We start from the raw sequence: 27,004 nt of genomic DNA on the forward strand, positions 1-27,004 counted from the left end.
GTTGGAGCGACACAATCATAATGTAAGTTGCATTCACTTATGAAGTCACGAATATATGTTAATCGCCTTTCATTACCAGATTTATTGAGATCTTCATTAAGATCAGCACCAATGATGATGCTATGTGAACGTGAATATTTCAAAACAATTTCATTAAGTTCATCAACACATGCACAAAAGTCATTATTACTGGATGAGTACCCCCTACATGGAAAATATACCGAAATAATTAAAGTTTTTCTGGAAACACTATTTTTATTACCAAATTCGACACGCTGTATGCGCTCAGAACCAACCGCTAGCACTGTTACAAATCTGCTTATGTTGTCTTTCCATAACACAGCGAAACCTCCGTACCCCCGAGACATTTGAATAGGAGGCAGGGGATTTCGAAAGTCCGCACCCTTGTCAGCATAGTCAGAGAAGGAATTTATTTCACCTAACAAATGTATCTGTGCTTGGAACAGCCAATGTTCCTGTAGCAGAATAAAATCACATGTTTTAAATAGTTCATTAATCGCGATTGCCGACGTCCTAATGTTTTTGCAGTTAAATGAAGAAACGCGAAGTGACACACGGTCATGCTTATCTATAACTGGATCCGAGTGTTGCTGGTATGACGAAAAGGAGGTACCTCCTTTGAAGACATTGGCGGGCGGGGTGGACCAAAATATCTAGATTGATGATCAGTGCCTAGTAAATTATTAGCATGAACGGCCTCACAAGGTATTACATGTGGTGGTTGTGCCAAATCGATCATATGCTCCATTCCTGGCTGTACCTGACTGTGTACTGATGGTCTTGGGTGATTAATCTTGGTTTTCTGGGACTGTTTGTAGAAAACTGGGTTACCTGTTACATAATCAATGTTAATAGGTTGGTTTTCTTGCGATATAGGCCGTTTCGTTGAATACTCGTTGTTCTCAGGTTGGTTTGGTTTCCCTGCTTGCTGATCGTTGCTTACAGTTTGGTTTGGTTTCAACGTTGACTGTTCTACTATTTTGTCGCTTTCGCCGCTTGAGCATTGTTGCACAGTGTCGTTCATACCTTTTTCAATGCGATCGTGTTGTTTGTTTATCTGGGCGAGCACAATCCCACTAATTCCGTTATGCAATGACCTGAAATTGTTAGCAAAGTCAAGATTGTCTGCACCACAGGCAGACCCATCTTTATTGATTTCACAAGATGGTACAGAAGCAGATTCGTTAACAAAATTGAAATCAGATGCCTCGGCCGAGCTGTTAATCACCCTTGTACCAGAAGCAGAAAACGGATGTCCAGATTCAATTCTTTCTTTCAGTGTTTTGATCGTCAACTCTAGCTCGTTAACTTTATTTTCAAGCTTTTTAGTGTATGTTTCTATTCTAAGTTTACTATTCAGTAAATCCATATACCGACTTTCTTTAATTTTCAATTCATTTTCCCATTTATTCAGTCTGTTAGCTTTCGTTCTGAGTTCAGCTGACTTTTCACAATTTGTACAGGAGGCAAGGCTTTGATCACTCCTAGTGTCCAGATTACTAACAGTTGGATCTAAGTTATTGTCAAGGTGAGGTTCGATTAATAGTCTAGTACTAGATTAACCTTTTACCAAAGTTTCATCATCAATGTTCGTAGTTGATGGCTCTTGAGCTGAATCAGCACATCCACTCACCTCCTCTCTGTCCAAGTTTGCCTTCACATATGTTTCTTCCTGTAAGATATCCCCCGCGGCAGTGGAGCCAATGGCTAATTCAATTCTACACTGTGGAATCACTAGAGGATCAGAGTTACACAAAGAACATGTATATTCGTCACTTTTATCATTTTGAATTTTAGAGATTTGTTCCTGTGACAGTTTTAAGCATTTATAGTGAACCCAGTGCTCATTTTTGTTGCAGTACACACTTTTCGTACGACAGTTTTTCTTGCACTTGAGACAAAGGATATTCTCATTTTCTAAATTCTTACTTGATACGTTTTTCGGTTTCACCACAGGTTTTCCCATACTTTCAGTATTCAATTCATTCATGGAGATGTATCCTTCCAAGCCTTCCACAATTGCCTGATTGAGCTTGTCGATATCCACTGGCTGGCCATCCACCGTAGCACCATTACATTTCTGTTGTATACCTGGAAGATCTGTTTCAATAAAAAGCTTTTTATTTCTACCATTTATTAAAGACGTGGCCTTGTGTTATAAAAATTCACAGTATATTCACCATTCACTCTAACAGTTGTCTGAACGACATTTGCACCCGACGAATCTGTTGTGTTTGAGAAGTGAATTTCTCCCCTATCTGTGCTAAGCTTTTGATAGTATTCATGTGCGGAGTTTTTTAAAAGTTCATATGTAGCTGCATCAGCAGTAATAACCAAACCACCTCCTGTTTCTTTCACAATATTTACAGTTCTTTTTGCTGCTGTTATCTTTTTTGAGACTGCCTTTTTAACATTCAAACTATAGTCAGTAGTAGACGTTACCTTGTTTACCGTTACATTTTCACTACCTTGATCGACGTTACTCCTTGTTGCCACACTCTGCACACCCATACCTTCAATTTCATCATCCTTGTCTCGGACGGCTTTCATCCTAGCGCTACACCTCCTCATGGTGGACTACGCTTTCAAGAAATCGCCGAAGGTTCTCGATGCAGAGGTGCCTCTCCTAGCTCGGGTCCTCCACAAAGTGCATGTGGTCAGGATGAATGTAGTTTAAAACATTAAAACACCCACAGCTGCCATAAATAGTCTGAAAAAAAATTCTTTAAAAAATCCAAAAAAAAATCCAAGATGGCTGCCGCACTTTCGGCTTGTTCACACGCAAAGAAAAGTTCCAAGTTCCTACTGAACCTCTATTTCATAGTTGGAATCAGTCCACACTGATACAATGCAGTTTTGAACATAAAAAAAATGTTGTAAAAATGTCATAAAATAAATTAAAACTTTGTTTAAAACAATAAAATTTGCCAAGTTCCAACACGTCCTCCACCATCAACGTCCTTCACCCATTTTATTCTTAAAAACAAGAGTAATAAATATGAAAATAACTACTTAAGAGCAATAAATAGGTTAAGAGCATATTTTCGTATTGTGTTTGGAAAAACTTAGGTAATATAAATATGATCTATGGTGGCATGGATAACCCATCAAGCCCGAAAGCTTATTTCCAATGGGGTCCAGTAGGCTTGCTATACGAATGTACCGTTTTTTCTTTTTTTCTTTTTGTTGTTGTTATATCTCTTTTTTATTTTCTTTTATTTTTATTTTTCTGCGTTAGGTAAAGATCGTGCATCAAATTGTCTTGTACACATGCAAGTATATACTTGCAAAATTGCAAAATTTCCCGCATGAGCAAATTAAGTACGTGAACTCATAATTTACATATGTAAGTTAAACTAGATATGTATGGTTGCATAATGTTGACACCAAATGCAATTTCTTTCACAAAGTAATTGCACATATAGACATATGACTGAAGTTTTTGCGTATTATGCAGAATTAGCCTACTTGTACATACATGCATGTTTATATACGTGGGTCGTCAAAACCGCTTTTTCTAAGAACCATGCCGTATAGACAGTGCTAAAAATAATAGAAACCTGTTCATACTGTGAAATGAAAAAAGTCTGGCAGTCTCAAGTCTTAAGATTAAATACCCACAAAAGTGTTTGCAACCCGCAAGATTGGGCACGTTTAGAGATCTTTGTTTAGTTTTAACATTTCGTGTTCAAATAAAGTAAAATTTAATTATATTCAAGCGGATTCTAACAATGTAACAGCTTTGTACCGACAAGTAATTTTATATAGTATCAATATTCAGTGTAGATCTACATTATTTCCATCCTTCCTACATCACAATTTGATGACAGTTAAAATTCATTGTGAGACGGTCCCGCAAAGTAAATTAGGCGCTTTTTCGTCAGAAATAAGCGTCTGCTAAGACAGATATGCACGACGTTGGACCCCAACTTTTAGAATGGTTCGGCCCGATGAAAATTGGGGCTTTCATCAAAAGGAAGAGATTTTATCAATTATGAGGAAAAACAGGATTTGTTATAAATAATCTCATGAAGTTTCGATTGTAAGGTACAGTATCAATACACTTTGACTTGGTGTACATACAGTTTATAGCAGAAATAAGTTGATAAAATTTTATTCAAAAATTGCTAACGTCTTAGCGACCTTATAATTTTTTGCAGATCCTCGAAAATTTGGCATGGATCCGGTTTCAGGAACTGTTTGATTTGTCATTTTAAAGGCATTGACAGTTTTATATTGTGATGGGAAACGGTTCATATTGGAGCAGAAAAGTGCTGTAAATCCTAATTATCGATTTTTATTTGTCAGTATTAAGAAGTGAAATATTGATTTTTGTACTTGCCAGGGTTGTATGAAAATATTCAAAATGGCGGAGATACATTTTACATTAAAATGGAAAGTTCTACTTATTTAAAGGGGTGTTAAATTTTTAACACTGCATGAGGCCCCTTAAAGGTGAGAACATTAACTTGCCCGTACACTGTTTTTGCAGAGCTAGGCCTATATATATATATATGCTTGGATTACATTGTTAATTTGTTAGTGAACAAAATTTGACTACAATTTAAAACTGTACAAAACATTTTGCTGCTTGTTACTGGTACTGATGATAAACCAGGGGCATGTTCTAATCTCTGGCCTGGCCTGGCCTGGCCCGATGAGCCCAATTTCCGACTGAGCCGGGCCAGGCCAGGCCATAGATTTCAATTTCGTGAAAGTGATTTCTATAGCATCTTTAAAATCTGACTTTTGGAATAAGTTTGGATATTTCAGACATTGTATAAATACATTTTGAACTCCCACTCTGTAAAATTATACACCTGGGAATAAGCCTGTAGCTAACATAACTATTATGTCTAATTTAAAGGTGATGCCTGATTAATTTTTATGACTATTATCAGGGGATCTCCACCTCAATTGACCCTTGACTGGTGGTTTGGTTTTTCCCAAATTGAATAACCTAAGTAATTTTATTATTTTGTCTATTGAGGATTATTTAGTATTGTCCAAAATTATTGAACTAGCACTCAAGAATATATTTTGTATGCTTCCGTAAAAAAAAAATTGTGCCCAAACATAAATAAAAATATAAATATTGAAAACCAAATAAAATATAAACATTTCTTTACTGCCAGGTTGTACATGCAGATAAAGCTGTGCTGACAAAACGTTCAGCTACCAATCTCGGGACTGTAAGTTTGAAACACCTGTTTGACCATTTTCATTATCATTTTTTTAAAATATCCTCTGTAAACATAGAATGCAGGAAAATTATCACTTATCGTGATTTATTGTTCATTTATTGAAAGAAATACACAAGCATTTGACATTCCTCTACATACAAGTTATTACCATAAAATGTTGTAAGAATAAAACCAGTATCAATAAAATGACATTACATTGATTTAATGAAAACAATCTGAATTGAAATCGAACCCACGGTAACATTGTGAAAGTCGGAGAACTTATCACTACGCCACTGTGCCATTGGTAAACTTTGCATGTTATTTTGGTCAATTTAGATATTTTCAGGTTACAAATATGATGTAAAATAAAGAGTGGCACCTGTCAATACTAACGGACAACAACTTTCAATTTCTAAAATAATGCTACCTCCATTCTAGAACCTGGGATAGTATGGTGCGAGAAGCGATATATAAATTTTGTAGTTTAGGTTATACACATACTGAATTTTTTTGTAAGATTGTTTTTATATTGATCTAAGTATGTGGAAAAAAATCATACAGAGTCTTGTGAAACAGGCTCAAGAGCATCTTTTAGCATGAAATATATCACTTAGAAATAACATAAACACAATGCACCGTTATTATTTTTTTTTGTGCAAGAAAAATATCAATAATCTAAAATGCCAACACCCTGACAATGAGTTAGAGGTCCCACAATTAATGAATATTATTTTCATTTTCATTACTCTTCCATAAATTGAACATCAGCTTAACTAAACCAAACACATTAAAAGTTCAACTGAACAGTTAAAAGGTCAGCTAAGGATAGTAGGGACACAACCTGTAATTACAATTCCCAAAGAGATGTGTTCTCAGTGCATGTAAATATTCAGTTATATTGCAGCAGGTAAACTTACCAATGAAATTAGCCATTAGTTTTAAAACCAAGTGTTAAAGTTGACTTTAAATAATTTGATTACAGAAAAAATGGGTAGTTATCATTTAGTTACACCATTTTCTTCAGTGCAAATCTGTATTTCAAATAAGATGAATGACGGCTAATTAATGATTCTCCAGAGGACTGGTTGACATGCAGCAAGTAAACAATGCAGGTTAATACTTAATTGTATAATTAGATTTTATGCCATTCATTTCTCTATGTATAATAAAATCTGGCCTGGCCTGGCCTGGCCCAGTCGAAAATAGAGCTCATCGGGCCAGGCCAGGCCAGGCCAGAGATTAGAACATGCCTAAACCCGGACAGATGATAAAGTCGAACACCTTGGAAATATTCGATTGCAATCGGTTATTTATAAAATTGAACACACCATCTAATAGCTTCCACTTACAACACCAACTGGTGTAAACAAAAACAAAACTGGTAAATATTCTGTATAAATAAATGACTTACATAAATTTGTATAAAAAAGTATTTATCCAAAATTACTGGGGAAGAGGGTGTTTTTTGTGCATGCTCACTGCCGAAACATGAAGGCCTGACATTTGTTAAATTTTCATTACTTGATTAGGAATGACTGTTGCAGCTTTTTGGGGAAAGTTTCAATACAATAATACAAAGAAAATTTTGTAAATGACAAAGGGTTCGAATTTATCATCAGTCAACGTTCATGAAGTCCCGTTTTTACATACCCCTTTCAGGCCCTCACTTCGTGTGAGTTTGCTTACTAAATATAAATTTGAATTATGTCAAGTTTTCAGCAAAGGTTAAGCTTTATTTTGATACCGACCATTGATTTCAAATTGCAGAAATAAAAAAGTTACAGGTAAAAAACCTCATTTTCTGTCCGGGTTTATCATCAGTACCAGTATATATAAATGACTTTTTGAGGCCCTGAGGCTTTCAAAATTTAATACAAAGTAGTAATTTTCAGCAGATGTAGTCCCTTTTTCTTTTATAACATCGCTTTAATTTGTAAACTAAATTTATCTACCTATTATGATACAAAGTTGATGTAGGTGTTTAGATCTCACAATATTTATCCACTTCATTATTTTTCTCTTCATTCTTAAAATCAATGGTGTTTTTCTTTTAAACTTTGAAAGATGACAATTAAAGCCAGTTGACAGATCTTGATGAAAAAAAACCTCCAGATTTTGAAATAAATAATTACCAGGACAGGAACAATAAGCATCAGCAGCAAAGGTGTTGAAGTTGCATGCTATAAAATAATTTATTTTATGTTTTCCAATGAATTATAGAGTTTTCTCAGTGAAATAAAAGTGATAATCCACAGTTTTGAAACAGTAGATTATCATTTTTATTTTCACTGTTTTTGCCGAACTAGTTCCGGTCCTCCGTCGCGATTGAAATCAGATTGTATACCGAGCGTTGTGAATACCGGGGACCATAATGACGATGACGTCGTTAAAATGACGTCATTTGCGTTATGCTTTCTGTTGATCTTTCGCATGATTTTCGACATTTTATAAATTACACGACAAAAGTAGAGTTTTACACATGAAATAAAAAGAAAATTTGTTTGTGTCGGTGAAATATCAATTTTATTTCACTCGTGAGCACCAAAAAAAGTCATTTTCACTCGTGCTCACGAGTGAAATAAAATTGATATTTCACTGAAACAAACAAATATCCTCTATTTACCAGTTGAGTCTAATGTAGGATCAGATAGGGTTTAGGCAGTTTCAATCAGTCTCGTTCTTAATTAAAGTAGCTACATATAGCATGTGAAAAGTCTTGTTTTTCTATTAATCTTTAGTCTGCTGCCAGCAAGTAATTCTGCATTTGCGACCAATGCAGACCAAGACCAGCCTGCACATCTGTGCAGGCTGATCATGTTCTGCACTGTTCGCTATTCATCTGTAAATAGACACCCCTTCTAATAATAAATGGTACTGCCTAAATTGAACGATGGACCAATCCATTTTAGAAATTTAGCAGGCTAAAGGTTAAGCAATATTTGGGAATAAATAGAGTGATGCCAGTTATTAAAGGAGGCATGTTTGGTTTAGCTTCACATAGATTTGTAGCTTTCAGTGCAATTAAACAGTTCAGATTGATAGGGGAAAAAACTTACATTATTGATGTTTATTCTGGTAAGTTACATTTACACATCAAATTTTGCTTCGAGTATGATTTTAGAATATAAATGTATGTTTATACATTGAAGCTTCCACTCACTTCAGACTTACCATCACTGTGAGATGGCTACACTTCGAGGAATGCCTCGACGCAGAGGTCGACCTGCTAAAGCTGTACGTCTTGCCAGGGGAGCCATCTTGTCGAAACCAGTACAAACTCGGGATTCACCATCCACAAGAGGTAAACGAGCAAGCCAGCTATTTACAAATGGTGGAGTTGGTCAGAAAGACAGTGACAGTGTTCTGAATTTAGGTGATGAATTAGATAGATGGAAAGAACTGAAGGAAAGACAGGACTTGGAGACTGATGAAGAAATGGCAAGATTTCTCCTAGATTCTTGGTAAAAACAGAACAAGTTTTGTACAAATTTAAAGGATTGTAAAGCTTTTAGGCTGACCCTTTCTGACCCTTACAACCTGGTCTAGGGTTTTAATCGGCCGTTTTTATAGCCGTTATTCGGCAATATTCCCAATGCCAGAAAGTATGTATTTTTCCCAAAATGAGTGCAAAAATTCCCAATCTACATTCTGAAAAAAATTTCATCAAAATTGCACAAACATTGACCAAATTATGGACAATTTTGCAATGGAAGTATGTTAAAGAGGTTGTACAATGTGAAACAAGTGTATGAGAAAGTTCTTAAACACATCATTACTATATCCCATGGGACTAAATATTTCCCAATTTGGAACATTTACGTGTCAAAATTCCCAATTTTGGGGGTATAGGCTATGTTCCCAAATTAGGTAGAAAAAACCCTGTGGTCTATACTGAAACCAGAATAATGTGTTATTAAATCAGAATCATATACAACATTTATACTCTGTATCATTGTATTAACTGAAATATTTGATATTATGTAAATGAAACTTCCATATAATACCACAAAAGTAAAGTTGTCAGTTCTATTTAATTTGCTGCAGAAATTGCTTGATACACTATTGAGCTCGAGACTATTTTAACTATGGTAATTCATGTATGGGTTAGTTGCTATCAGTTTAGATACATAAAAACGTGTTTTGCTGCAATGAATTTAAAGAAGACCATCATTTAGCAAATTACTGAAGGATAAAAGTTTTGTTTTATTTTAATTTCAGGGAAACAAAAGAGACGCGGAAGGAAAACCAGATCCAGGTTGGCATGGCAACAGTTCGAGATTTTGAGAACTTTAAGACACGCACGAAAAAATCATCAGATGAAGTAATACGTTTCTTCCTACGTCTAGATATTGAACCAGGACTGAATGTTATATCAGTCAGTGATGAGGTCGGAAAAACTTTCGATATTCTGAAGTCCAGCTTGAAGATGGGAGCAAATGACTTAATGAAACATCTGTTTGATGTTCGAGAAAAGTAAGTGAACAGTCACTTTGATGAAGAGTCTACTTGAGGTCACAGAAAAGTTACCTACACAGGAATTGCCTGTTTCATGTTTATAGAAAGTTGATAATATGATTAGACAAGCCCTCTATTAATTCAAGTGTGTTATTTTTTGCGCAAAATAACAATATGATATTTAATGTGATAATTTTACAGAGGCTGTGCACAATGGAACATATGTTGTAGTTAGATATTGTCGGTTAAATATTCTAGTAAACAAGAAGCTCTTCTTCTTGTTGATCTTTTATAGTAAAGGTATTGTTGTAGGATAGGGACGGGGACAGCCGGGGGGAGGGGGAGCTTACCTTTGCATCATCTGTAATAGTACATGCAAAATTGTCAAGTCTAAAAATATAAGATATTATCCAAAATTTTAAAATTAGAAGGAACACAAGAACAATTGGACAACTTTTTCAGAATTCAGTTTTTCTTGCTTGTAGTGTACTGCTCGTGTTTTTCAGGTTTTTGAAGAAGCCAGATGAAAATAAGGGGAACTATCTGTCTGGTATTGAGAAGAGAGTACGTGATGCTGTTAGGGAGGAAATGGTTCAGTTGATGAGTGATGGAGTTCTCTCCACTAATCCATCTACATCGATGCAGCGCGAGGATAAAATACATGTGAAGAGTGGCGTCTCTCCGAATAAAAGAGGTTTGTTAAGTTTATGTGTCTGTTTTGACTTACCTTTATACAATTATACCACCATATAAATGGTAAATGTATAGAGATATTGATGTTATGGTCATTTTTCAGTTACTTGATGAACATGTTTTCTTAATGATATCTTGGTTGGTTTCCCACAGACCCACAGATGTCCTTGATATTGAATATATGGTTTGTTTTGTTTTTAGCTCACCTGAGTTTTTGTGAACGCTCGATGTCCGGCGTCTGTCTGTCTGTCGTCTGTCCGTCAACATTTAACTTGTGTATGTGATAGAGGCTGTATTTTTCAACTGATCTTCATGAAATTTTGTCAGAATGATTACCTTAATGAAATCTAGGCCAGGTTCGAAAATGGGTCATCAGGGATCAAAAACTAGGTCACTAGGTCAAATCAAAGAAAAACCTTGTGTATGCGATAGAGGCTGTATTTTTCAACTGATATTCATGAAATTTGTCAGAATGATAACCTTGATGAAATCTAGGCTAAGTTCGAAAATGGGTCATCTGGGTTCAAAAACTAGGTCACTAGGTCAAATCAAAGAAAAACCTTGTGTATGCAATAGAGGCTGTATTTTTCAATTGATCTTTATGAAATTAAGTCAGAATGATTGCCTTTATGTAGTCTAGGATGCGGCTGAATATGGGTCATCTGGGATTAAAAAGTAGGTCACTAGGTCAAATCAAAGAAAAAACTTGTGTATGCGATAGAGGCTGTATTTGTCAATTGATCTTCATGAAATTTGGTCAGAATGATTGCCTTGATGAAATCTAGGCCGTGTTTTAATATGGGTCATCTGGGGTCAAAAACTAGGTCATATCAAAGAAAATACTTAATTAAACTCGGGAGACCACATTTTGGGTCCAATCCTAATGAAAATTTGCAAGAATATTTGTTTCCATGAAATCACTAGGTCAAACATGTTTACACTGTTATGGAGTGTTTCTCAGGTGAGCGACCTAGGGCCATCTTGGCCCTCTTGTTTAAACTTGAACTTCATGCAGTTGATTTTCATAGATCTATTGATTTAGGGGTAGAAACCAGGTAGAAACATCATTTGATTTAGTGAATGCATTTTTTACAGCAGTTAGAAAATTGAAAGTGCACTCCCAAAATTTTGTGATTTTTGGCAAAGTTACTCAAATTTTTATAAAATGTACTTAAATTCAAATTCTAGTTCCAGTAAGACTATTAATGTTATTGACAATGATTATGTCTCCCACTACACAGTAGTGTGGGAGACATCTTGATTTACTCCAGTCTGTGTGTGTGTGTCTGTCTGTCTGTCACAAAGCTTGTCCGCACTGTAAGTCGAACATCTCTCATCCGAACTTCACTTTACTTGAACAAAATGTGTTTGACCGTAAGACCTTGGCCAAGTTTGATAACTAGCCAAATTCTCCCAGGCACTTTTGAATTATGGCCCTTGAATAACTGATTGAGTCCACTCGTCCAAGCTGTCTAAATGGGTCCATTCATCTAAGCCATCTAGAGAAACTAGACATTTTTCATAGGGGCAGTTGTGGGAGACATGCGCTTTTCTCAAAAGCATCTCTAGTTTATATTAGAGTTGGCACTGCAAAGATCAGGGACATCCTGGCATTAAGACTAAAACAGTTTTTGATCAGTAACTGTGTCTTGGTTTAACATCGTCCGATACTGTATGTTCTGGTTATAGCCATATTTACCTGGAAACAGTAAAAAATATCTGCATTTATCATACAGAGGCTGCCATGGTAATTGATCAATCACCAGATGGTGGTAAGAAACGTCCGAGGAAATCCCTGCCACAGCGTGTTGTCATAGAACAGGACGATCTGTCTGACTCGGACAATGAGGGAAGTGTATCAGTGTCTTCTGTCAGCTGGGAACTAGACGCTTCTAACACAGGTATGTATATAAGTCATTATTTGTTGGTACTTCATGGTGAAAACACAACATACTGAATTCCATTCATTTATAGACGGAATTCTTCACAAGATCATGTTCTGTTAAAGCATTAATATAAATTTCATGGAGGCAACAATCCGATAGAACAAAGAAGATTTCCATTGTTTTTTTTTCCTTCCATTAAATTTTATAATCTGTGGAAAAAAAGCTCATGTTACCATGAAATCAAAATGCTTTTATGACTCGCATTTTTGAATAGTGAAAATATTACAATGACAGCCATTGTTTCTTAATGGTCAAAGATAAAGTTTCCTAGTCTCATATTTGAAGCTGATGTAATATTCTTGGGTGGTCTAGTGGTACCATGCTTGACTGTGAAACTTACTGAAATATCCAAGTTAGATAATTTTTGGATGAATTTAATGCAAATAATGGCCCTTTTTCAGCTTGTAAAATTTAATTATGTTTAGTGTGCAAGTAACTACCAAGCTGTATCTAAGTAAGAACTATAAAGTAAAGTAAAGTGTTTGTTTATTAAAGTGTTACCCCTACTGAAAGGGCCAGCCAAGTTGCCTTATGAGACACCTACACAGGGCTCCAGATAACATGCGTATTAGCATAAATTATGCTTTGAAATACTGCATATACGCATGTCTGATTATTTTTAAGCGTTTAAAAACATATATGAAATTACAGAAACGCACACAATGACTTTTAACTAGTGTAAACAAAATTTGAATCGTCTGGATGCTTTACATAACAGAGCACGATCGGCATTAATTCTCCCACATTGAACGTACACATGGATTGAATGGTACTCTATACACCTAGGTTGAACTATATTATACACTCAATGCGTTAGTAAATCAGATAGTTGGGACTTAATGTGGATGGTACAGTAGTGTATTTTAAAGCAGTGTCAATTTAAAATGTCAACTTCCAGTGCCGATGTCTCTTTCTATAAATGTAAAAAGTGAACAAACACTCTACACATTCTTTAAACCAACTAAAATGATCCCCAAAACATAGTTAAAGGTATATTGAATATTCTGTTGGATTCGGTAGAGGGTGAAGCCAAAGCAAGCCAAGGGAGAAAAAAGAAGCCAAAACTTGAATGCTGAATATTGAAACTGTAGTGAACTGCAAGCAAATTCATGGGGGTTACACCCAATAAATATGTTTAAAACGGATTTCAGTTTTTTTTCACATTTACAAATTCTCCAGAGTAAAATTACTCCTAGTCAGTTTCAGATTTTACCATTTTACTCATTCACAAAAAATTATGATGAGTAAATACTCATAGGCCAAAAAAATTATCTGGAGCCCTGCACCTACATACTTTGAACAGCATTACCACCAGATTCCTATATATGTGTTAAAATGCTATCCACTCATCAAACCTACTGAAATAAACAATTAAGATAATTCTTGGTTGAATTTATTTAAATTATTACAAATTATGGCTCTTTTTCAACTTAAAAGCTGCGTCTCAATAGCAACTACGTATATTGTATTGAAATTTCACACAAGACATCCTTCTCATCAAAGGTACTTCATAAGCAAGTTAGAGAACATTGTTTGAAATAAATTCAAATTATGGCCCTTATTCGACTTCGAAAATGTGTTTTAAGTTTTGCATGCAAGTTGTTTTCATTGCCATAGTGGTATTTTAATTTGTAATAATTTGTTACAAAATACCTCAGTTACCTAAGTCTTGCCATGTTATGGCCCTTGTTCGACTTGGAAGTTGTCAAATACCACAGTCGAGCATGCTGTTTGATGGTTATTTCATGTATAAACTGATTTCCATTTATTCAGGTGTGGTGGAGGACTCAGAGGTCATGCAGTATAACTATGTCATCAATCCAACACAGACATTTGTTCCAGTAAATGCAAGTACTCCTGTCACACTCGTCGGTAATCCACAAGTCTCCTGGACTGGTTTATCTACATCCACTGCCATAATACAACAAGGTGCCGGGACTCAGGTAATCGGCACCCCATTGACACAAGGTACATTGTCAGATAAAGAATTAGAGGCTAAGGGATTCTTTAAAGTCGGGGCATTTACCATAATGAAAGAAGCAAACGGTTTGCTAAGCTGTCCACACTGTGACTATAAAGGCACAAGTGTTGTACGGCTTCGCCGCCATTTTACATTACATACTGGGAAAGCGTACAAGTGCAGTATGTGTGATAGAAGCTACACTGAGGAGTACAAGCTGAAGGAACATTTCCAAGTTAAACATGAGAAAAGTGTTCATTTTAAATGTCAGCTTTGCGATAGAGAGTTCACATCAAAGGGTGGACTCAAATACCATACAAGGACTGTACATAGGAAAGATTTTGCTTATTGGTGCGAGGGTTGCTGTAAAGGTTTCAACTACCTACAGTTCTATCAAGCGCATATGAATAAACATAATGGACCAGCCCAGTATAAATGTAATGTTTGTAGTAAAGAATTTACCTATCTTGCCACGCTGTCGATGCATCGGAAATCGTGTGTTGGTGGTGGACAGATTAACAGTCTTGCCTGTGAAATGTGTGGCGAAACTTTTATGAATGATAAAGATTTGAAAGAACATACCATCACAGAACATTGCGATGTGTCAAGATTCCGATGTATCTGTGGTGTAGAGTTCAGATGGAGAGCTGGCCTTGACAACCATAAAGCCAAGTGCAGTGATGTTCTGGCCCAGAAGAAAAAATTACAGGAAGTAGACGGTTTAAGTAATATGATGATTGTCAATGTGGAAAGTTTGTCCAACAAGAAGCAGATCTCCCCACTGTTGTCAAAGTCTGAGGAGGACATGAATAAAAGTACAAACGTTGATTTTGATGAGAATTCCTCCGATTCAATTGAGATCACAAACGTGGAGTCGGGAGAGCGGTTTGTTTGTGACATTACTGGAGACGATGATGATAATAATTCACAAGTTAGTCCTGCTGCGGCAGTCATGCATACATGTCAGTTCTGCGACTACAAAACACAGAAGTCCTCCCACATGAAAAGACATGAACTCACACACACAGGCAAGAAATATAAATGTCACGATTGTCCAAAATCTTTCAATGAATTGACCAAGCTGCGCACACATCAGAATTCCAAACATCAAGGACAGGCCAGGTACAAGTGTGACAAATGCTCGCGCACATTTTCATCTAAAGGTGGCATTATGTATCATCAACAAACCAAGCATAATAACTCCTATAAGTACCGATGTGAAACTTGCGATAAAGGATTCAACACCATTCAACACTATCTAGGTCACAAGAATACGCACACAGGCATCCGACCATACGTATGTGAGAAATGTAACGTTGGATTCTCGTACCCGTCTGTCCTAACTTCACACAAGAGAGTGTGCAAAGGAAAGGTTGATGGACTGAGCACTGGCGGGCTAGATCTGTATCCTTGTAAAGAATGTAAAGAAAAGTTTGCATTGCCTTCATCACTCCAGCAACATGTACGAGAAATGCATAGCTCTACCCTGAACAGTAAATATATGTGCGATTGTGGCGAAGAGTTTGAATTGCATGCTTTGTACGAGCTGCATAAATCAAGGTGTTCAAAGTCTGACAAAAGTTCAGAGATGATTCTTCAGACCGTGAGTGTAGAGGCTGACTCCACGGAGAACACTACCAACGGAGATGATGAGGAATTTAAACAACTGTCGCCGGAAAAATTTAATGCCATCCTTTGTAATCAGCCTGTCTTTCCATCGTAATTCCATTAGTTAATTATCCTAGTAAATATAGATTTGTTGATAGTTGTGCTTGTTGAATATGTTGTTATAATAGATTGGAAAACATTTTGTGGTTATTTTTGTTAGAATCTGTCTCCTGGTGTTAAAATTTTCTACACTTGTTTTTAGCTCACCTGTCACAAAGTGACAAGGTGAGCTTTTGTGATCGCGCGTCGTCTGTCGTCCGTCCGTCCGTAAACTTTTGCTCGCGACCACTCTAGAGGTCACATTTTTCACGGGGTCTTTATGAAAATTGGTCAGAATGTACACCTTGATGATATCTAGGTCAAGTTCGAAACTGGGTCACGTGCAGTCAAAAACTAGGTCAGTAGGTCTAAAAATAGAAAAACCTTGTGACCTCTCTAGAGGTCATATTTTTCTCAAGATCTTCATGAAAATTGGTCAGAATGTTTACCTTGATGATATCTAGGTCAAGTTTGAAACTAGGTCATGTGCGGTCAAAATCTAGGTCCGTAGATCAAATAATAGAAAAACCTTGTGACCTCTCTAGAGGCCATATTTTTCATGGGATCTGTATAAAAGTTGGTCTGAATGTTCATCTTGATGATATCTAGGTCAAGTTCGAAATTAGGTCATGTGCGGTCAAAAACTAGGTCAGTAGTTCTAAAAATAGAAAAACATTGTGAGCTCTCTAGAGGCCATACTTGTGAATGGATCTTCATAAAAATTGGTCAGAATGTTAACCTTGATGATATCTAGGTCAAGTTTAAAAGTGGGTCATGTGCTGTCAATAACTAGGTCAGTAGGTCAGATAATAAAAAAACCTTTTGACCTCTCTGGAGGCCATATTTTTCATGGGATCTGTATGAAAGTCTGAATGTTCATCTTGATGATATTTAGGTGAAGTTCGAAACTGGGTCAACTGCGGTCAAAAACTAGGTCAGTAGGTCTAAAAATAGAAAAACCTTGTGACCTCTCTAGAGGCCATACTTTTGAATGGATCTTCATGAAAATTGGTCAGAATGTTTACCTTGATGATATCTAGTTCAAATTCGAAACTTGGTCACGTGCCATCAATAACTAGGTCAGTAAGTCAAATAATAAAAAACCTTGTGACCTCTCTAGAGGCTATATTTTTCAATGGATCTTCATGAAAATTGGTCAGAATTTTTATATTGATGATATCTAGGTCAGGTTCAAAACAGGGTCACATGAGCTCAAAAACTAGGTCACTATGTCGGCGATATATGGCCTTTTTGTGTCAGTTTGCCGTAAAATCTAACTCACTCACTCACTCAAATAATAGAAAAAACGACGTCATACTCAGTTCAAAACTGGGTCATGTGGGGACAGGTGAGTAAATCAGGACCATCATGGTCCTCTTGTTTTTGTTGTTGAAACTTTGTATGCTTTCTTGCTAAAGTAAAACTTATTGTTCTACCCATGGCTTTATGTAAAGCTGTTGTCATTGTACGTAGAGAGCATCTTTAGTCAGTTTGCAGTATTTACGTTAACAGTGACAGTACACTTGAGTTTTAGTCAGTATTTATTAAAATATCTACTTAGAATAATCAAGGTAATTTTTTATCTTTGTAAATATGATTTTTTTCATGATTTATTTGGTATTGTTAAGGTTAATGTTCCATATAGCTATGAAATGGTTATATCAGAGGGAAATATTTTATATGTATTTATGCTTATTTGCATTTTGTAGTTTTAATCTAAAAGAAAAAAAAATGAAAAAAGATGTTAAAACAATGAGAACACCTAAAGATTAATGTTACTGAGTTGTTGTTTTTTATGCCCCCGAAGGGAGGCATATAGTTTTTGAACCGTCTGTCGGTCTGTCGGTGTGTCCGCAATTTTCGTGTCCGGTCCATATCTTTGTCATCGATGGATGGATTTTCAAATAACTTGGCATGAATGTGTACCACAGTAAGACGATGTGTCGCGCGAAAGACCCAGGTCCGTAGCTCAAAGGTCAAGGTCACACTTAGACGTTAAAGGTCATTTTTTATGATGTGCATTTGTGTCCGGTCCACATCTTTGTCATCGATGGATGGATTTTCAAATAACTTGGCATGAATGTGTACCACAGTAAGACGACGTGTCGCGCGAAAGACCCAGGTCCGTAGCTCAAAGGTCAAGGTCACACTTAGACGTTAAAGGTCATTTTTCATGATGTGCATTCGTGTCTGGTCCATATCTTTGTCATCCATGGATGGATTTTCAAATAACTTGGCATGAATGTGTACCACAGTAAGGCGATGTGTCGCACGCAAGACCCAGGTCCGTAGCTCAAAGGTCAAGGTCACACTTAGACGTTAAATGTCATATTTCATGATAGTGCATTGATGGGCATGTCCGGTCCATATCTTTGTCATTCATGCATGGATTTTAAAATTATTGGGCATGAATGTGTACCACAGTAAGACGATGTGTTGCGCGCAAGACCCAGGTCGGTAGGTCAAAGGTCCTAAACTTTAACATCAGCCATAACTGTTCATTCAAAGTGCCATCGGGGGCATGTGTCATCCTATGGAGACAGCTCTTGTTTTTGTTTCCATAGCAATTTTTGTATAAAAGTATGTTGGTATTTAGGCAGAAGCTTTAAGTGATATCTGTTAATATCTTTTGTTACAAGCATGAAGTTTTTTATTGTTTCATTTAAAATATGGAAATATTTATTTTGCTTTAGTGTTATTTTAACTGTATGGAAGTGTATGTAATACACATTTTGTTTGTGACTTACGTATATAATGGACATACTCTTAAATAGTAAGGTAGTACTGCTTGTTTGGACAATTTCTAACTTTGTAAAACTTTATAATGTATTGATAGAAGTCATGTAATAAAAAGATAGGGTGCTAAATGCTAGGTTTATTATCAGCCTGACCATAAAATCTGCCCTTTTCAGTTTGACATCTTTATCGAATAAAAGCAAAATCAAGTGTGTGGGGGTGCGATGTTGTCAACCTTTGTTTGAAGAAGAAATGTTCAAAATCTGTTGTCCTTACCTGTAGTACAACTATAATAACAATTATGTCAGTTTTTGATATTCTGCTTTTTATGTAGCATCATTTTCTGTCGGAGTCTACATAATTTATAATAATTGTGTTTGCATGTAATAAATATATATGCTTGATCTTATTTCATTTTATAATATTTAAGGAAACTGTTTTATGACAACTTATAGAAATAGCATTTCTCTTGCACATTCACATCCCAAGATTATAAAGTTGACTTTATAGACCAGTCTCAGAACTCCGGCATCTGATTGGTTGATTCTAAAATTAATGTTGAAATTGACCAATGGCAAGGTTACAATTTGAGACTGGCATTCAAATTTAGTTTTAAGATCTTGAACCCTAGGGAAAATGTTCTTACTCTTATAACAGTTATAACAGTTTACAACTAGTGTCTATATTGTATATATTTCTGGTAAACTTACTTGTTACATGTGTTTCTCTTATGTTAGATACATGTATGTTAACATCTAGCAAACTGTGACCCTCTAATTTACTGGGATGTACACCCATGTACTCCAAATTTTAATCAAGATTTTATTAATTAAATAGTAATATGAGAACATTTTGTTTTTGTCAGGTTATGTTGTACATGTTAATGAATTAGCGTGCAGATGGGTTTCTGTAAATCTGTATTGTTATGAATTCATTAATATTCATAGAGAACTCATTTTTGTTGGGAATAAATTTTCATGAAGGACTACTTTTTTTTAAAGGCAACTGATATTCACGGGGGACTACTTTTTGTTGGGGACATATATACATGGGGGACTACTTTTTGTTGGGGACATATATACATTGGGACTAATTTTTGTGGATAGCAAGGTCATATTAATCAGCAGAATTGAATCCAAACAAACAAGTAAAATTTTCTATTTTGTCTTGCAGTTAAAATATGAAATCCCAAGAATTCATGTTCCTCTTTAACACTTGTTTTGCTCCAAACTACAACATTTAATACCAAATTAGATTACAAACAAGCGCCAATCACTTGAAGTTGCAATGGCATGAGCAAAGTTGCCGAGTAACTCGAGTTCAGAGTTTCCAGCTATCCATACAAAGGCCAGTATAGGGAAAATAGCATGGACTACTTGATTTTCTTGAATGAGCCTGGATATAAGAGCCTGGGCTATTTCACATTATCTTTAATGCCCAGTACCCAAAGACAACCTGAAGATTTTGAGTGAAGAACATAAGCATGTTATTGTAAAAATCTATTTTTCTAACAACTGTTCAGTGAATCCAGTCCTTTTGCTAATTTATATTATATTAACTTGCCATAACCTTGCTTTATAATGACTATTTTCACTGTGACCAAATGTTTTTCACCAACTTGGACAGTATATATATATGTATATGTTCCAGTAGCCTTTTGAAGGCAAATATAGGAACTTCTTGGTGTGAATCTGTTTGTATATATTGCTGGTTATATAGCATAATGTATTTTTCATGCAGTAGATCATAATTCCATTGTTGTTCAGAAATATCCTTCTAAAGGATTACAGTTTTTGTATATATAGAAACTTTACATAGAAATTACATAGCTTGTGTTTTACTTAATGTTAGATAGGATTTTACAAAATGAGGGTTATTGTAAAGGTAGCGAATGCTTACTATTTGATTCACCTAATCTATAAACAGTTTCTTTGTGTGAAATGCAGCTTTATTTTGCAAGGTCAGGATATGAAATACAGATCATTCTAGAGTCTTCGTGATAGGCGGTAGTAGGATCTTTTGGAATTTTTCAAATATCTTTAATAATAATGAAAAAAAACCCTGTTTTTCCCATTGCAAAACTCAGACCAAATAACACATGGAAATGTTTAAGTTACCCTGCAAGTTTTATGACAGCCCATTGTTTTTTTTGGGGAGAGGGAGGGGGGTTGGTGGGGGGGGGGGGGTGTGAAAGTGCTGAAATTTACACTGGAAAATACCCCCTCAAAATCATTTTGATGATAAATTCAAAATTCTTTGGAATGATGTATATAATCAATGGTATTGTTATATATTTAAAGAGAACTCAGAAAAAAACGTTATAGGAAAGGTGGATTAAACAGTAGTTATTGTTTTGCCTATTTAGCCACCTTTAACTGTAACCCCTCACTGTGCTATTCATCCATTACTGATGGTATTATATATATATATATATTGCATTTTGCATTTTATCAGTATTCTTGTTCATTTTTGCTTGTAGATCTGGTTTACACAGACATAAACATTGTTATTGGATGTGAATTTCATATACATGTAATATTATTGTTAACTTGTTGAGTGTGTAAATGAAAATGGGGAACATGTGTGAATGTGTATTTAAATACTAGTATCTGTGAGTATCAAGAATTAAGTTTCCCTCACCTCAGCCCCAGACCAACCACAGGGGCAGTGATAATTTTTCCTTATTTTGTTTCTAGAATTCGACTTAATCCTATGATTAGTAGGAACGATATATTAGTGTAGAACGTTTAAAATGCAAATTCACTGATTTGAAAATATATTTTTTCTAACTGCTTAAATAATTGAGGTATGAATTGTGTTCATAAGTACACTGCCTGTTGTATCGTGTTTTCCTTTCCTATTTATATACTCTTATAAACCTGAGAAAAAGTCATAGAGAATATTTCTTGAGTGTCTTTCAGTATTGAATTTATTAAGCAAGTTGAAATGAATAAGAACATGCAAGACTGTGCCAAGCATTTTTATATTAATTTAACAAGTTTAATATTCAGTGTTGAAAGGCACAGATGTATTGTTCTGTTAATTACATGTTAGCTTTTACTGGTGAAACATTGAAATTCTTTCTTTTCCTATGTACTTAGTATGACATCAACATCAATATGTTGCTATGTTAGAGTAATACCAAAATTATGAAGTGATGCTATTTCACTCACATAATATAAAATGTGCGTATTTTGAGCTTTTAATCAGTGTTGATTGGTTATCCATAACATAATTTATTGGCCTTACATTTAATACTGAAAATTTGGTTAATGTAATAATATGAGCCCATGATTAATAATTGGTGATTGTTTATGTTTATGATTGATCAGTTATTGATTATATTTAACAAAATAACATCAGGCCATAGTTTATCAGTAGAGTTATGTTGTAACATCAACCAATGATTAATCAGTGATAGATTATACTTAACAAAATAACATCAGCCCATGATTAATCAGTGATAGATTTTATTTAACAAAGTAATATCAGGCCATGATTAATCAATGATAGATTATACTTAACAAAATAACATCAGCCCATGATTAATCAGTGATAGATTATATTTAACAAAGTAATATCAGGCCATGATTAATCAGTGATAGATTATACTTAACAAAATAACATCAGCCCATGATTAATCAGTGATAGATTATACTTAACAAAATAACATCAGTCCATCATTAATCAGTGATACATTTTATTTAACAAAGTAATATCAGGCCATGATTAATCAGTGATAGATTATACTTAACAAACTAACACCAGCCCATCATTAATCAGTAACAGATTATATTTAAGAAAGTAATACCAGGCCATGATTAATCAGTGATAGATTATACTTAACAAAGTAATATCAGGCCATGATTAATCAGTGATAGATTATATTTAATGTAGGGATAACGCATGTTTTTTCCTGTTATAACGTCTGCAGAATCACAAGGGATTCTGCAAATGTTATAATACGAAATGAACATGTGCTAATGCTGTTCTAGCATAAAATGCATAAAAACTGATAAATGGATAAAATGCCTCTCAACGTCATTAATTTTCCACGATATGCGCGGGAATGTCTGAGTTGTTTTTACGTTGACGTCATTTCGTTTTGAATTATCCATTTTGGGGCCGAATGACATTAAATTTTACGCTTTGCTACAGAATGCGCTTATATAAAAAGTGTTATAACAGCACGCGAGCGCGAGAATCTCTCTGTTGTCACACGTTTTCTCTCCTGTTAAAACACCCCGAAAAAGTGACAAGAACAGCAGTTTCATGCTAGAACAAAGTAATATCAGGCCATGATTTATCTGTAGTATATATTATAACATGAGCTCATTAATCAGTAGTGTACTTGTTATGTTTAACATTATTACATCAGCCTGTATTTATTCAGTGTGTTATATTGCATTTTTCTTCTAGAAGTCAATGTTGAACTTTATCAAGCATTTCCTTCGATAAGTTTTTAGCAGTTATCTTGGTTTTTGGTATATATACTGAATGCTGGGGCCTCCATGGCTGAGGGGCTAATTTTAGCGACTTAGAATCTCTTGCCCCAAATTGATGCGGGTTCAAAAACTTAACTTGCAATGTAGAATTCTTTGTGTGAGGAAAGCATCCAAATAGCCAACTGAAAGTCAGTGGTTCTGTACAGAAGCCACTCTTGCCTCTAACAATGTCCACAGGAGCATATGGGTCTTCCTCCACCATCAAGAGCTGAAGAAGTCACCAAAAGACATAAACTTTCGATGTGACTCTAAAGCCAACAAAATATGCTGAAAGACATTTTAAACCCTAGGTGTTGTATTTTTAGCTCACCTGTCACAAAGGTGAACTTTTGTGATTGCGCAATGTCCGTCGTCCGTGCTCCGTCCGTGTGTGCGTAAACGTTTGCTTGTGACCACTCTAGAGGTCACATTTTTCATGGGATCTTTATTAAAGTTGGTCAGAATGTTCATCTTGATGATATCTGGGTCAAGTGCGGTCCAAAACTAGGTCAGTAGGTCTGAAAATAGAAAATCCTTGTGACCTCCCTAGAGGCCATATTTTTCAATGGATCTTCATGAAAATTGGTCAGAATGTTCACCTTGATGATATCTAGGTCAAGTTCGAAACTGAGTCACGTGCAGTCCAAAACTAGGTCAGATAATAAAAAAATAGAAAAACCTTGTAACCTCTCTAGAGGCGATATTTTTCATGGGATCTGTATGGAAGTTGGTCTGAATATTCATCTTGATGATATCTAGGTCAGGTTCGAAACTGGGTCAGCTGTGGTCAAAAACTAGTTCATTAGGTCTACGTCGTCTGTGTGTCCATGCTTAAACTTTTGTTTGTGACCACTCTAGTTTAAGATCCAGCCTTGAAATTTGGATGACATGTACAGTTTTGCACACCAATCTTTAAACTGTCTTTCAGTGACCATAAATGTGACCTACTGATCTACTTTCTAATATTTTAGCATCAGTTTGCCATTTGAAACATGTGGTACGATATACTCAGGTGAGCGATTCAGGGTCATCATGACCCTCATGTTAATTTTGGCTTGTGCATGGCACAAAAGATTTCAAGGCTTGTCTGACATTGGGTAAGATGATCCTGGGTTACCTTTCTTACAAATGGAATCTTGTCTGACTCTCATCATAAATATGTCCCAAAGAGTAAAGAAATGAAAAAGAACAGGTGCATTAAAAAACTGTGTTGTAAAAACTACTATGGCAGTAGTCAAGTACCGTATCAGACACAAGGTCTGAAGCCCCACCTCTCCTTGTCTGACTTGGGCATTATTTGTGGGACAGGGCCGACTATACGACGGTATTCCGCTGTGACTGCTTGTGGTTCTTCAATGGTTGAAGCTGGTGGTTCCTCAGCCATAAAAGTCACTGTTCCCCCCTTGCGACAATTCAGAGTTCAATTTTAGCTGTGGTCAGTATGGTGATAATAGCTGCTTTCCAGTTATTAAACAGTTGTAATTAAAGTTTGTCACTTGTTTAATTGATGGCATTCAGTATATATACCCAAGAATTTAGCTCAAAAAGACTGTTTAGTCAAATATAGATCAAAAGAAATGAACAGTGAATATCTTTGCATCATCAGTGACAAGTTTTCACAAAATATAAGTGTTTTGTTTTCAGTTTCTGCAAGCTTTTATCAGCTGTCAGACATGAATGTATATCTAGTTTAGTTAGTAACAAACTTGTACTTCTTACAACAGCTAGTCACCCAACAAGGCTTTCATTTGCACAAGACTGTTTAGTTCAGTCTAAATAACCGTAGCTTGGTTAATTTATGTGTAGGCTTCTGTTTTAGAGCTTTCATGGTAAGCAACTTACTTGTGTGTTAATGATTTGAGGAACGTGTTTTAACCCTTATCATGCTGGACATGACAGATTTTGCCTTTGCCACCAGTGTAGATCATGATCGGCCTGCACATTCATGCAGTCTGATCATGATCCACATTGTGTGCCATTCAGTCAGTATCTTTTTGATAAGCACCTCTTTTTAACAGTAATGGTACTATCTAAATTGAAAGATGGACAAGCTCAGTATAGAAATTTAGCAGGGTAAGGGTTAGGACATGATGCAGATTATTTTTCACAAATATTTTGAATTTGCGAGTGGCATTATTCATGAATATATTAGAGAAATTATGCCATTCACAATATTGTTTTAAAATGATTTCAGTAATGTTTATGATTAAATTAGGAAAAGGTGCCACAATATTGCTTTTCAATGATTTCAGTAATGTTTATGATTACAGTACCGTAAGTTAGGAAAAAGTGCCACATGTGGGTCTTTTGAAGCTTGATTTATGGTCATATAAAAGTTTGTGATATTGTGAAAGTTGTACATTCCTGAAGGGTCTTAAATAACAGTTTTTACAAGTTGTTAACTGTTTATAACTTCTTAAGTTATAATCTGTTTGTTTGTAAGTTATAAAAGTCACCTGGTTCAGTGATATGTTTTGGATTTTTATAATGGAGAAATGACAATACAGAGACAGTCTTTGCAGATAGGACATTATTCTATGAATGTGTAATGAGTCGATGAAAAAAATATGAACAGTGGAAAAATTATCTAAGACTGAAACACAGTGATCAACAGCTTTCTTCGTCATTTCCATAATTTTTGATTTAACAAATATAATTCAAAGTCCATTTTGAACAAATATCCCCTGATTTGATATTAGTTTAAGAAATGTAAAAGCAAACATGTGTTCAGAAATGATCCTAATTGGGTATAAATGTATAGATATTTTTTTAAGCAGATAGAATATATAGGCAAGGGTCGCGGTTTTCCTCTAAAATGGGAGCTTACTTTAATTGATCTTGTTATCAGTAATAAACACTATTATTGAGTGTTTTGTAGATTTTTGTTGGTCTAGCAGTAAGCTGCAGAAAACTTCCATCAGAAGAAAGTTTAAGGGTTAGAGCCTGTCAAAACTGTAACAGATCTACATGTATTGTAAGTCTGACATTGTGATTATATACAATGCTTCCATTACTTATCCTGTATGACTTGCTTCCTTTACCTGAGTTTGGGTTTACAAGTTCTTAAAAAAAGGGGTTTTTATTTGTCCTTACAAGAAGTAATATAAAAGCACATATTTCTGCCGGGTCAAAATTTCGCGAATTTGAAATTTTGAGTATGTTTGCCAGGTTTAATATTCGCAAAATTGTAAATTGTATCCTACTTAAATTTTAATTTTTATTTTATTCTTATGGTGAATATTTACTTGAGGAATAAGTTTAGGGAGATGTAGGGCCATCGGGAATATAGTGAAAATTAAACCTTGAAAATTTCTGCTTTTACAGTAGACAGACATTTATCCTGAAATGTAATGGTACACATTTAATGTACAGAATATTGGTAATTTAACATGAAAAATGAAGATCTGAAAAACTTCTTTATGTTAAAACAAACTTTTGCAAAAAAAAAAAAAAAACAACACAAAACAAGAAAAAAAACTTCTTAATCCATATCCAGTTTATGTAGGTTAGGGCATTTACAGAATGCTTCTTTAACAGAACTTTTACACTGCTCTAGTTTATAATGTTTGAATGATGTAAGAGATACCTGATGTTAGAGAACATGGCTTTTAGTTCCTACGTAAATCTGGATACAATACATTACTGTTACAGCTTCAGTGCATAGAAATGAAATCCAGCATTGTGTTTATCACATTGTAGAATATTTTATTATGTAAAAGGCTTTTTTTGTTAGCAGATATTGTTTAGTTTCTTGTGAGGCTGTTAATGCTCAGTTTTCATTTCAAATTGTGAATAAACCTTTTTTCTGGCTTCCTA

The 27,004-nt window shown here is 35.2% G+C and overlaps 1 protein-coding gene across 1 annotated transcript; it reads left to right on the plus strand.

Annotated features, from left to right (window-relative positions):
* The first annotated feature begins 3,912 nt into the window (after window positions 1-3,912).
* On the plus strand, window positions 3,913-27,004 carry LOC123534571 (zinc finger protein 729-like). The gene is made up of 6 exons (XM_045316868.2): window positions 3,913-4,068; window positions 8,373-8,668; window positions 9,426-9,680; window positions 10,169-10,356; window positions 12,092-12,256; window positions 14,075-27,004. Exons 2-6 carry the CDS (start codon window positions 8,391-8,393, stop codon window positions 15,982-15,984), a joined length of 2,796 nt encoding a protein of 931 aa, XP_045172803.2. The 5' UTR covers window positions 3,913-4,068; window positions 8,373-8,390; the 3' UTR covers window positions 15,985-27,004.

This window comes from Mercenaria mercenaria, chromosome 12 (assembly GCF_021730395.1).
Source record: "Mercenaria mercenaria strain notata chromosome 12, MADL_Memer_1, whole genome shotgun sequence".
NCBI classification, from domain to species: domain Eukaryota; kingdom Metazoa; phylum Mollusca; class Bivalvia; order Venerida; family Veneridae; genus Mercenaria; species Mercenaria mercenaria.

What these genes read in the sequence shown, in the direction of transcription:
- LOC123534571 (XM_045316868.2), top strand. Translation starts at nt 8,391, where the DNA reads ATGGCTACACTTCGAGGAATGCCTCGACGCAGAGGTCGACCTGCTAAA. An exon ending in AGATTTCTCCTAGATTCTTG is followed by an intron (nt 8,669 to 9,425) that starts GTAAAAACAGAA and finishes TTTTAATTTCAG; the next exon opens with GGAAACAAAAGAGACGCGGA. An exon ending in ACTAGACGCTTCTAACACAG is followed by an intron (nt 12,257 to 14,074) that starts GTATGTATATAA and finishes CCATTTATTCAG; the next exon opens with GTGTGGTGGAGGACTCAGAG.